The following is a 14,039-nucleotide window of genomic DNA, read 5'->3' as shown; positions in this document are numbered from 1 at the left end:
TCATAGAATTTTGTGGTTTCAACGACAATTGTTCAAAACGTTCAAAACCAACCGTGACCTACTAGCAATGTATATTGCAGATCTATTATTAGCCGCGTTGTACCACCCAACTTCACCCTACATGTCCCCTCTAGTGTTATTATAATGTTATGATCTGTATTAATTGTGGGCATTTTGAATATTTTGAATGCTTTGAGCATGATGCTGTGAAAATGAAAGAAAGTCAAAACCTAACATGCAGTTCAAGCGAGTTATTATGTACCGTCATGACATATTTAACTTTCTGTTAGTTTTTGACTCTATCGTCTGGACGTTTCGTCTCTTCTGAAAGTTAGAAAGGCAAGGTATTTTATTACCATCAGTATCAACATGCTGCATGCATACTTTATAGTAATTTGTGTATTAATTAGGTTATTTAGGTTGACCAATATACACCATTTGATGGATTTCCTTATACTACTGATATTTTGGAAACTTTGTCCATGTATTTGTGCCAAAGATATGAAGAACTATTTAATGTGAACACCCACAAACTCATCTGGATAAAGCGATGTTTCAAATCATATTATCCCATTTAAGTCATTAATCCTTCCACTGATGTGGAATATTGAAATAAGTGAATAAATTCAGAATATCTATAATGCTAAAGCCCATAGATTCATCCCAACTGATGGATGAGATAAACCTTAAACATATCATTATATACAGCAGTTATGTTTGTCACCTACAGCACTGTGTTCACCTGCCTGGATTTTTATACCTGAAGGCACATCTTTGCCTCTATTGCTATTCTTTGGCCATATCGCCAATTCAATCTGAGAATGATTCTTGTTCTGAACCTCATGCCGTACATGTACTACATATAATAATTGGTTAAAGGAAATCTTTTAAGGTCTAATTGAAATAACTATGTATTTTGCCCCAGCTGTTATTTTCCCAATTAATGCACAAGTATTAGATGTAAACAAATATATTCTTAGCTTCAGAAGTCAAAGATCCTAATTATATCAATACATAAATTTCATCCCTTCTTCCCAATTAATCCTTATTATTATTGCTCAACCATTTTAGTGACAGATGCAACAAGCTAAAGTGGATGAATATCCAGTAGTTTCAGAGAGGAATTTATTAGAAAGAATTTATTATTATCATGGACTTTTTTGTGCAAAACATCCTGGCTTTATAATATTCATCTGTGGTGTGTTAATCTTCCTTTGCAGGTAAACATAATTCATGAACTGTCTTTATAAAGTGGTATTGACTATTAATACTGTAATAAAATCTCTGAATCAAGACAAAGCAGAGAGGTTGATTACTTGATACTATTAGCATTTTAGAAAGTTACTTGGTACTCCCTTTCTCTAAATTATGATCATATCCTTCTGTGAATGATAATGTTGCACTTGATGATCAGTCAATTCAGAACAATGCAACCTTGAGACATCTAAAAATCTCAGGGGTGTTTTACCTTTTAGGGAAAGGGGCAATTATTACAAATTTATTGGAGACAAGTGTAAAAAGACTTATTTTAATTATTGCATGGCAATAATGCTCTTTATAATTTCTAGGTTAATCTAGGTGATACTAGGTGATAAGCTGTACTAATGCTTTTTTTTTGCTTTGCTTAGTGGACCTATTATAACTTATCTTCCTTTGACTGTCAAGATTCCATCTGAATGGAATGAAACAACGTCTTTGAATGGTTCAAACAGTGAAAAACCTAACTGGGTAAAATTTGTTCATATTAATATTGCTGAGTATACAGTAGGTATAATTAATATGTAATGCCTGCTAATAAGTGATATCAAGTTTTGATTGCGATGCATAAAGAAAATGTAAAGGTACCAGGTAAAAAAAAGTTGGTTAAAAGTTTAGATATATAATTGTGTTCTTTCCCTGCAAGAATGATATATAAGTGTATTACTTCAACATCTCTGGGAAAAACAACAATTTCTAGTTAGCGTGTAATGATGGCTACAGCTCAGAATCACCATTTTGAAAATCCTAGTTAAAAAATCAATTCGCTGTTCCCAGTATGTTGCACAAGGCTGAGATTAATTAAGTATTTTGAAGTGAACAAAAATTTAAGCATAAAATAAAATATATTCGGTAATATTTAATTCTTAATATTCTTCTATTCAGCTAAAAGAGAAACCAGCAGCTTTCATTCAACAAGTAATTGTGACAATCTTGATTGAACCTGTTAACAACACCTTGATTTTGCCGTATGGCATACAAGAAGCATTTAAACCAGTTTTTAAAATTGTTCATGTTCTAAATGAGCATAAACATACTGACAGGTAAATACAATTTTCTTCATGTATGTACAAGTTGTTATTTACTCGTATTTGCTTGATTTCCAATTTTCTTCCATTTTCAAAATTTTCACATTAATTATCCAGTGCGAATAAAGACATAGGAAATTGCTATTTCTGTGGTGGTTCTATACTAATAAATTACTCTTCGAATGAGTATTATGCAATTATATAAATTTTTTCTAGAAACAAAAAGAGAGTCAAGTTATCTGATCTGTGTTTCCTGATACGCCATCGTGACTCGATTTTGCTTGGCGAGGATGGAAATATTTTACCTAAGAAAGGTTGTCTTCAGATATCTCCGGCAAGTCTTTGGAAAGATGTTACCAGGTACAGAAATAATAAAGTATTGTTTTTCTCAATAACAAAAAGCGTTCAACAAAAATAAGTTTAAAAAAACATCAGCGCATTCTCGTCAACTGATGATGCCACTCTACTGCTCCAGGAACGTCGTTGTTTGCAGAGTACTTTACATATTGATAAAAGTAGGACATACTGTACATATAAGTCTATTTTGATAGGCCGCGCTGCTCAGATAACGCGGCCACCGAAAAGAGAAGGGGGCCCTGTAATAAGACCTTGGCCGTGGCTTTTGCTCTATTTTATTTTAGTCAATTATGAACAACAGATCGAAGCAGATAGGTAACTTATAGTAATCCTGGATCAATTCTAGAGGTTTGAAGGTCTTAAATTCGAGTGGTATACTGGTATTATACACACTTCAAAAACGAGTCAACTATAGGTCTTCCGGCAGAAATCGAACCCACGCTTTTGCGATGCCGGTGCAATGCTCTTGCCACTGGGCTACAGAGGTAGCTGACAAGAGCAAGCGTGGTTAATGTGTATAGGATGGTAATGGAATATGTCAGTTACCTCTGTAGCTCAGTGGCAAGAGCATTGCACCGGCATCGCAAAAGCGTAGGTTCGATTCCTGCCGGAAGATCTATAGTTTTGAATTTGAAGATCTATAGTTTTGAAGTGTGTATAATACCGCTCGAATTTAAGACCCTTTAAACTTCTGGAATATTCCAGCATCGAGTGAAGTGCCAAAAAGAATAATAATTGATTAATCCTGGATCAAGTTACATGTTTTGAGGTCAAACCTGATGTTTGCTATTACCTATATAACTGAAAGCAAAGATGTTGCATTCAAAAATATTTGATGAATGTCATGATAATATTCTTGTCATTTTGCATGATGATATCACAATATGAATAAATTGTATTGTAAATAGGTTCACGGTACACCCGTAAGTATTAGTACTGCAAAGCCTTCGGGCCGTTAACCCGGGAAGGCCAAGGTTAACGGACCGAGTCCGAAAGCTTTGCAACATACTTATGTGGACGTACCTAAAAGCTAATTTATGAGTGTGATGATGTTTGATTAACATGTTGAAATGGGCAGATATATTTTGCATATCTATAATTCTATATTATACTATATGCATGCCCCATGAAAGTGGAAAACGTCAGATTTATACCCACTTCTAATACTCGTTACAACATTATCATTATTCGAAATTAAGCGAATAATAGCCTTGCGATATTAGCCTCCGATCAATCAAGCTTGGGTTACGATCTAACTATAGAACAAGATGGAAAATAACCATGAAACAGCGTCTTCGAAAATCTGCTCAACAAAAACGGTGAAGCAACTTTCTTGACGTTACGACTCGGGGGCTTCTGAAAATGCATTAGTTCAGTTGTACATGCATTTGTATCTTTTAAGCATTTGCTTCATCACGTTTGAGGAAAGGATAGCGAAAGGCTTACTGATATTAGCTATTCAAAATATTTCAATCAAGATCTATAAGCATTTATAAGCAAGATATCAAAAATTCAAAATCCAGCCTAATATGTACAGTATTATTTTATGGGTTCTTTCAAATATAAAGAATAATAAAATTTCTTATTGATAATGGCCTTGCTTTAATAGAATTATGTTCCTGCTTCCGTGTTTATATACTCTAAATAACTATTAATATATATGTTTAGGATGAAAGCGGGAGATTTATGCAATATTCAGTATATTCCTGCAAGCGATATTCAGTATTCCTATATAATAATTCATGCATGTATTCTAAGACTCGCTTTAGACTGTTGTGGTGACTCAGTACAGTAATTGTATGCTTGAAAACTATATAATGGTGTGTTTTGTGTTTTTTTTTATTCCTGCTGATTTTTTTGTAAGTTCTTTTGTGAAAGTGTTTGTGACAAGGATCTCCCGAATTGCGTTGGGATTTACATGCATGCATGTGTATCGCATATCGCATATAGAAGTAAAGAAATCAATACATATAATGTTTACAGCGCCGTTATTTTAGATTGTAAGCTGTAATATATTGAAAAGATGCAGCAAAATCTAACCTTCCTGAAGTTCCGTAATTCACCAATCTTTCCATCAAACGTTTGTCATTTATTCCAGCTGCGTCACTAGTGCTTGTGCTAAAAGCTAAACCGAATGACATATGATTATGAAATAAGATATATTGTAGTTAGAATAATAGAATACTTCATATTAGTTTTTCTCTGAATTCCTGTCGGTCTCTTTGGTAATTTTCTTATATCTCTAAACAGTGTATATATATATTGTAAATAAAGGCCCCTCACGGCGTTAACACAACATTTTCAAAACTGAACATTACAAACATCGTAGTGTTTAATCACTGTTATATCTGTTATATATCATCATTAATTAAATGCCTATCACTAAAATAGGATTAGCTAAATCAATGCTATACGATAATTATTTGTATAAAAATCTATCCTATTGGCATTCCTCGACAGAAATGCATGGAAAGAAGATACGATATCATCCACAGTACATGCGGCTGCATGCTGTGTGTAAATACTGTATATATAGTCTGGAATGAAGGTCTCAATTTCTATTTTTCCACAAAAGCCGGTTCGAACATTATTACTCTATACGAAGGGGATTTAAGCTAATTAAATAACTGAAAGTATTTCCTTATATATATGTATGAACCGCGTCAAAAAGGTTACAATATCAATAGGCCTACAATTCCAACATATATATTTTGCGTATCTATAATTCTATATTATACTATATGCATGCCCCATGAAAGTGGAAAACGTCAGATTGATACCCACTTCTAATACTCGTTACAACATTATCATTATTCGAAATTAAGCGAATAATAGCCTTCCGATATTAGCCTCCGATCAATCAAGGTGGGGTTACGATCTAATTATAGCACCATGCAGATGGAAAATAACCATGCATGAAACAGCGTCTTCGAAAATCTGCTCAACAAAAACGGTGAAGCAACTTTCTCGATGTTACGACTTGGGGGCTTCTGAAAGTGCATTAGTTCAGTTGTACATGCATTTGTATCTTTTAAGCATTTGCTTCATCACGTTTGAGAAAAGGATAGCGAAAGGCTTACTGATATTAGCTATTCAAAATATTTCAATCAAGATTTATAAGCAAGATATCAAAAATTCAAAATCCAGCCTAATATGTACAGTAATATTTTATGGGTTCTTTCAAATAAGACTAATAAAATTTCTTATTTATAATGGCCTTGCTTTAATAGAATTATGTTCCTGCTTCCGTGTTTATATACTCTAAATAACTATTAATATATATGTATAGGATGAAAGTGGAAGATTTATGCAATATTCAGTATTCCTATATCTAGCTATTTTAATTCACGCATGCATGTATAGTTATTCTAAGACTCGCTTTATTTAGACTGTTGTGGTCACTGTACAATAATTGTATGCTTGAAAACTAGATAATGGTGTGTTTTGTGTTTTTATTCTTGCTGATTTTTTGTAAGTTCTTTTGTGGAAGTGTTTGTGACAAGCATCTCCCGAATTGCGTTGGGATTTGCATGCATGCATGCATGTGTATCGCATATCGCATATAGAAGTAAAGAAATTAATACATAATGTCTACAGCGCCGTTATTTTAGATTGTAAGCTGTAATATATTGAAAAGATGGAACAAAATCTTACCTTCCTGAAGTTCCGTAATTCACCAATCTTTCCATCAAACGTTTGTCATTTATTTCAGCTGCGTCACTAGTGCTTGTGCTAAAAGCTAAACCGAAACATGTGATTATGAAATAAAATATATTGTAGTTAAAGAAATAGAATACTTCATATTAGTTTTTCTTTGAATTCTTGTCGGTCTCTTTGGTAATTTTCTTATATCTCTGAACAGTGTATGTATATTGTAAATAAAAGCCCCTCACTGCGTTAACACAATGTTTTCAAAACTAAACATTATACAAACATCGTAGAATGAATTCTATATGTATATATGTTTCACATTTGTTCTCTAAATCGCCTCTGATACACGTGAGTCATGCTTGGTTTATCTAATCACTCTTTATATCTATCATATCATCTTTAATTAAATGCCTATCACCAAAATAGGATTAGCTAAATCAATGCTATACGATAATTATTTGTATAAAAATCTATCCTATTGGCATTCCTCGATGGAATTGCATGGAAAGAAATATATATATGAACCACGTCAAAAAGGTTTTAAGTGTCAACAACCCAACAATTCCAACATTGTGCATTGAATTAATTATAATTCAGAGTCGGTTTAGAAATCTAGTGGAAAAAAAACATTGGGTAAGAACCTTGTCTCATACACAGCATGTACCATACTTTTAGCAAACTGTGTGCGACAGGGTTAAAAAAATTCCATGAACAGAAGCGTATATTTTAGATGTTTTTTCGTGGTGTTTTTTTGAAATCAAAAAGTACCAGGGTTTAAAACCATGTTAATTATTGTCGAGTAACTGACGTATAATTATTGTTTTTTATATATACAAATACACTATTATATTACCATTTTTTTTACTTTTAGTTTTCAAAATGATAAGAATATTTTAGGAAAAATATATGGGAAACCAAGCAAGAATATCGTCAGTTTAAAAGGTATACAATAATTTATTGAGCTATCCAGGTGCTTGAGTCAGGTGAGGTGTTGTTAATCAACAAGCTTGTGTTGTTTTTACTTCTTAGAAAATATTTTTGGAGTGCCTCTGCGGTCGATAGGATTGTTTCCTTTAGCTGTGAATGAAACGTGTCTGGTCATTCGTTATGCTGTGACGACTGTGTTGCGTGACCATAATCCAAGGTTGGTAAACTGTAAGAGAAATTTTAAAATGTAATTAACGTTTTAATGCAATGACTGAATAATGCAAGGAGAATGTCTCCTATATAAATTCATTTTTTAAAATTAAAGCTCGTTAAATGTGTACCTGGACGTGTTATATAGTAGCGAGGTATAATGGAACAATGTATTTTTTTTTATTTTGCTAGCTTTACAAAGAGTCTGAAAAAGTTTCTTCTAGAAAAGTTTCCGCAATTTTGTACAATGAAAAGTGACAGCGATAGTCATACAATAGTTCATATCCATTACGAGGTAATTATAACAAATGAATTATTGCATGTATATATCGTCCATGAAATTTTTGCTTCTTTCTACTAACTTGTGTCCGAGCATCGGGCGCTTGGGATGATTGGCTTGGGTCTTCACGTACGTTTCAGCAACAAGGTATCTCATTTCAAATTTTTATCTTGGGCTATAAGTATGCATATGCTGTAAGTTAAATGTTGTATAATTATATAAGTCGGGAATAATTCTCGTTAAATGGTGTTGTGGAGAAGCCGCGTGTGAAAATTCAGTTTTGAACTTTATTTGAAGAACAAACCACCACCTTATGACGTTATGTTTACAACATTATGTGTGAGGTAACAATATGAAATATACGTTTGAATCTTTCATGTTTTTCTATAGGGTGACAATATAATTGAAATTTACCATTTGTGTTTTACATATTTCATGGTGTTCATATACCTCGTGTTTTCAGTCTGTAAGTTAAGAAAAATACTGCGACTAATCAAATTCAAATGCTAAAGTGATGTATTTAATATACTTAACAAAATAACAAAACTTAAGCTGTTACTGATTGAAGCACTTGTATGTTTGCATGTTTAGCTAAAATTGAAATGGTCAAGTCGAAACTCGGTCTAGCGTTCAGTGCCGTTGTTACTGTGGTTGCTTCATTGTCAATGGCTGCGGGACTGTGTATATTTTTTGGGATGGTACCATCAGTTAGCAGCAGGTGAGATACAATGGTAGTACACGCTGAGATTTATTCAACACGGGATTCAACAACGCATGTTATATGTTTTGTGTTTTATAGTGAAATATTTCCGTACCTTGTAATAATCATTGGATTAGAAAATATTTTGGTCATAACAAGATCTATAGTTTCTACACATCCTTGTCTTCCCGTTCCAATACGTGTGGCTGAAGGTGCGCAATATTGTTGTTGTATTTTCATTTCCTTATTTTTTCTTTATTCCCCATGCAAAATCTACTATTGTTTTGTCTCCTGTGCACTTCAATCACTATAGAAAATTATACTTCTAAATGCCAATGTATGTATAAATATATACTAGTATATGCATTCCCATTGTTATCATCGGGGCCGTACCGTATATTGTGGGGGGATTCGGATATTACTAGAAATATATATGGTCATTATTTTGTAGGACTAAGTAGAGAAGGACGGTCTATCACACTGAATTTGACAACAGAGCTTCTCTTATTACTTTGTGGATATTTGACGTTCGTTCCTGGAGTTCAGGTAATTGATCTAGTTAAAAGTAATTTCAAAATTCATTGTCAATCTTTGGCTATATGATATAGGTGTCCTGGCCTCGCTACTTTAACCATGTTACGATTCTTTACATGCACCATGATGAGCGGATTGTAAAGTTCAACGCTTTAAACGATTGTAATTATTTTGTTAGGAGTTCTGTATGGTCGGAGGAGTTGGTGTTCTGACTGATTTCTTCCTTCAAATTGTTTTCTTTGCTACAGTACTATCAATTGACCTGGGTCGCTTGGAGGTGAATCCATTGTTTTAAATTAATAACTGCAGGAGCGGATTAGGCCTGACAGGGGGGTGCATGCACATACCAAAGATTGATGCAATCTTAATTCTGGATATGCTGACATTTTTCGAGGGACGGAAGGAGTGTTAGGAAATCCGCCTAAAAAAAATTTATAAGGCAGCAAACATTATATATGCATTGTATAGATTAAATTTTAAGATTAAATTAATTGCTTTAATTGCTTTTTCTTTAGCACCCGACGCAGTCTCCGCATATTCAAATTCCTGGTACGAAATTATATCTTTACTCTTCCTATAATATACAAAGCAAATGACTCGCACTGCGGTACTTAGGCCTATATATTATAGCTTGTAAAAAATTATCCTCAAGAAAATTTTATACTAATCTAACAGGCGACATACACTATTATAGTTATTTATACTCTATATAAATTTTCGTTGCAGTACCTTCCCTCCCACCCACTGATCCCTCTGATAAAAAACCATCAACACCTGATGAGCCTGAAGGACCAGGATTAAGAAACTGGCGTGATGTCTTCACTTACTTCTATAATCCAATGAAAATCTTTTCGCTACGCCAGGATCTTCCTAGAAGGTTAAACTTTGCCTATTTTTGGGCCCGAACCAGGATTGTACAAAGAGGAATAATGGTAAGCTATTTAAGATGTCAGTTTTCACGTTAGTTTTTCTTACGATGACGCATATCTTACAATTTTAAAAAAGGGCTCGTCACCGCGAGAAATGTTAATTGCATGTTTATGCTTTCATCATAAAACTTCTAATAGAAATATGATCAAATGACACAGGTTGAAGATAGTTTAGATTGGAATGAACCCTTCATGATGCGTCCATTAGCATACCAAATGATATACGCATGGCATTACCATATTCGCATTCGTAGCCAGTAAATTGCATTTTCCAGCCAATCAGAACTTCGAGCTAGCTAACATCAGCCAGTAACTGATTCAATATCTCGATACTGTGACATTGCCATTGTTATTTGCTACATTTTTGTTATAATTATTTAGATATTTGCTATCATCTACTTACTGTATATTACATCCACGACTATAATATACAAAGACGAGTACCCCACAAAAGTCCTAGCTAGTAGTGGCAGTCTTCAAGATTTGGCAAACACAGCAAATGAGGAAAAGTTGAGTGAGGACTCTCCGAATGTTTTCCCATGTAAAAAGAGTCTAAAGACTGAAGGATTATGGAGGAATCTCTCACGACAACATTGGCCTGAGTTACTAGACCTTTATGGTGTTAATGTTATGGATAGGTATGTACACTGGAAATGTCTGTATCTAACTCTCTGCTGTCGATCACACTGTGTGTACATGCATGCACTCAATTTTAGGTTAAAAAAAGTACATATACGTATACGGTGTTCCATTTTTTCGTTTTAGGTATATCAGCGTTCTCCCGCCCATAAATCTGCAATACAAGGTCGAAAATTTACATATTCGGGATCCGTTATCTCGGGACAGTGAGAATATATCGAAATTCTATCAGGATATAAGCAAAGACCTACGATGGACCTCGCATAGTTATGCTGTGGAGCTGGCTGGTTTTGTGAAAATATTGTATCTCATAACTGCCATATTTATGATCGTCTTGGTCTATTTAATTTATCAGCTGTTGTCTACTCGACCGAGATATCATAAGGTGAAAAAGTTTAAGCCTAATGCTAAATCGATAATGCTTCTCACATCTCCGATATTCCTGGACGGCCATCAACAGGTAACTGGATGTTTTGGGCAGTGCTTAATCCGTATGAAAAACGTTTTTCTAAATTCCAGTTACTAGCATGAGCATGTTTACTTATTGTTTGTTATGGTGTTGGTTTCATTCTTCCCTTTATGTCAAAGAATTAATAATGAACAATTAAACGAAACAATGTATATTCAATCCTATTATCTAGAACATAGAATGTGTTGACTGCAGTGATAACGTTATCGTTAGCTCCTGTCTTGAAGGATCTGTTCGAGTTTGGGACTCGAAAACAACAGAATGCATTAGTGTTGTGGAAAGGAAATGGTAATGTCTGGTAATCAGTATTGTGCATGTATAATAGGATGCATTGCATATAACTGTTTGCAGGGGTGTTATTAATGCAGGAATTACCCCGTTTGTCACCCGTTGTAGATTTACGTAATGCTCAGTAGAGTATTCTTCTAACTTTGTTGTTTGCAGTCACTCATCACGAAAATTTGGTCGTTGCATTGTTGGGAAAACTTTGTTGCTATGGGATGTTCAAATGGCGATCTTGAGGTATACATTCAGTAATGTTGTTTTCCAGCATAAAAATTGACCTGACTCAATGTTCCTGCATGGCTTATCCTGGAATGCAGAAATGCAGTAACACACTGTAGCAGAAAATCTTTGTAGCAGAAATTGCATCAATATGATTATGATTATGCAAAGTGAAAATGCCTACTATAACAAGCAACGTTTTGAGTTATCTGCTCTAAGCTCAGTTTTACCTTTTTTTTATCTAGATTTGGGACTTCTTCAAAAAGCGCACTTGTTTTCTTTATGAAAATGATCCTAGTGGAATTACGACAATTCGATATGTTTCACGGAGGTACAGTACTGTACTTTGGTATTTATAATATATTAACCCGTACGTATCTTAATGAATAACACACTATAAATGCCCACGTTCATTGCCTGTTTAATATACCCACCTTTCTGTGTTTATTTTAGCAAAATTCTTGTCATAAGTCGACTGAATGGTTTCCTTGAATTTATTGATCTTGGAGATCGGTTTTCAGAGAATTCCAGCAATAGTTCTTCAATGCCAAGCATGCGCAAAAAGATGCATTCCAATCCATCGTCGTGGAAAACCATCATGAATAGTGTATCCAACGATCATTTCCCTTCTCATTCTTGTCGAGCTCATGGAAAAACAATCAGTGTCATTTCAGTTTGTAAAGATCTGGTTATATCCGGAAGTGTTGATAACTTACTCAAGGTAACCAGGGTACATTTCTCCGTTGTAAATTCTTAGACACACTAACAACATTTATTTTCAGACTTTGGGAAAGGGTTCACATTATCAAGGCATTGTTCTGACTCCTTATCTCTACTACTCCTCTCCCATGTATATAGGTATTTCGTTCACAAACCGGGGTTTGTCTCTTCACCTTACGAGGTCACACCACTCCTGTTACAGCACTCACGACAGAGGTACAATGACAATATGTTTATATATTCTCCTTCATAAAAAATTACAGAATTCTTGCACATTTTTTACTTATATTCAATATCCGTTGCTTGTCTATGATAATGTGTAGTTTGATGGAAATGCTGCGATAAGTGGTTCTGCTGATGGTGAAATTCGATCGTGGAGTCTTATATCTGGTGAAAGTAACCGTTTTGCACCCAAACACTCGACATCAATTGTGGCAATCGTCAGTACACCCTCCCGCATAGCAACTCTGGATATTACAGAAATGTTGTGCGTGTGGGATCGCTTCACAAGAAATCATTTGCAATGTTTGACACAGGTTAGTGTAAAGCACCCCCGTCGGGTTTGTGTGGCCAATCAGGCCATTAACGAGAGGTAGCTATATTTGTTGTTGTTTTTGGATCCTTGGGTATCGATCCCTGTTTCACTCTTTACAAATTACCCAAGGTGAGTGTCAAAATGACAAAGGTAGATACGGAAGACCAACGAGGTTGACGGTACAATTCATTGATATTTATATACACTGTCGAAAATAAAAACATTTTCTTCTTAGTTTCCTGGTGGTTGTCTTGGTATTACGCCATTGTCGAATGACATTGTCGTGTGTGTGGGAAAGGTATGTATACTTGATAATTACTCCACGTCCACGAATGGTTACGGGAGTATTCTTGTATATAATCATTATATACAAAAATACTCCCATAACCATTCGTGCATGGAGTATAATCTATATACATTCTGCATTATAACTTCGCATCTCTTTTTTTTCTTTCAAACGATTAAATTATGTTAAATTTCCTCATCGTTGTCCTTTTTTCCTTGGTAATTCACATTCACTGTTGCAAAACACCATTTTTGAATGTCAACTCTGGTTTTTCTCACTTTCCAGGACACAATGGTAGTTGTGGGATTAATTCAAGGTCACATACTCAGGGTTGTGGAACTGGAACAGAGATATGATCGTATTTTAATCAACCACGTGTTAAAATGTGACGAAAACAGTGTAGTTTGTGATTACGGTGAAAAACTAGTACTTTTAACATTTCACGAGAGTGAAAATAAGAATAGTTAGATAGTTTTTAAAATATTTATAATATTTATATACATTAGGACTGCACTACGAACTAAGTTTTAAATAGATGTTGAAAAAGAACACAGCTAAATCTGATTTGTGATTTTGACTGACATGTGAATTCTATCCTTGGAGTATTGTCGTCCCATACCGCCAGATATAATAAACCATTTTAGCCGGAATGGCCAAAGTCTTTACCATTCAGTCACCTCGGGGATGGTAGGAGTGTCTCCTTAGCGCAAGGGCTACAGTAAAAGAGCCCATTTGACTATGAAACTGAATGTTTTCGTGATTATAAGACTTTTAAAAGCATTTAACTCATTCAAAAGTGCTCTAAGTCTGTGCGTCTCGCCCTTTCTACTCTTACACGCGATGAGAGCGTTTTGCAAGGCTATGGAGTATGGACTATATGGTGGGGAGTTAGGGGACTCAGACTCAGCCCTTAAAAATTTTACAGAACTTAATTAACAACTAACAGTATAGAACTCAGAATTTCTCATAATTTATGAAAACCATTTCACATAGGGGTGATATAGGTGTCCATT

General features: G+C 34.5%; 1 protein-coding gene across 1 annotated transcript; it reads left to right on the top strand.

The window, feature by feature from the left end:
* The first annotated feature begins 162 nt into the window (after positions 1-162).
* Positions 163-13,555, top strand: LOC114539193 (sterol regulatory element-binding protein cleavage-activating protein-like). Its single transcript, XM_028559886.1, is given in 26 exon segments — positions 163-344; positions 1,072-1,220; positions 1,629-1,728; positions 2,143-2,300; positions 2,502-2,645; positions 7,165-7,235; positions 7,323-7,437; positions 7,623-7,725; positions 8,101-8,176; positions 8,302-8,428; positions 8,510-8,622; positions 8,862-8,956; positions 9,123-9,221; positions 9,460-9,493; positions 9,671-9,876; positions 10,255-10,511; positions 10,639-10,972; positions 11,154-11,269; positions 11,426-11,503; positions 11,731-11,816; positions 11,939-11,944; positions 11,947-12,206; positions 12,344-12,421; positions 12,529-12,741; positions 12,976-13,038; positions 13,312-13,555. Coding segments are annotated over 25 exon segments (3,258 nt in total). The 5' UTR covers positions 163-344; positions 1,072-1,077; the 3' UTR covers positions 13,495-13,555.
* Positions 13,556-14,039: the final 484 nt, after the last annotated feature.

The sequence above is a fragment of the Dendronephthya gigantea genome, unplaced genomic scaffold (assembly GCF_004324835.1).
Source record: "Dendronephthya gigantea isolate DGI-Jeju-01 unplaced genomic scaffold, DenGig_1.0 000000F, whole genome shotgun sequence".
NCBI classification, from domain to species: Eukaryota; Metazoa; Cnidaria; class Anthozoa; order Malacalcyonacea; family Nephtheidae; genus Dendronephthya; species Dendronephthya gigantea.
Note: the sequence above shows the minus strand (reverse complement) of the source record. Positions and strands in the feature narration are given on the sequence as shown.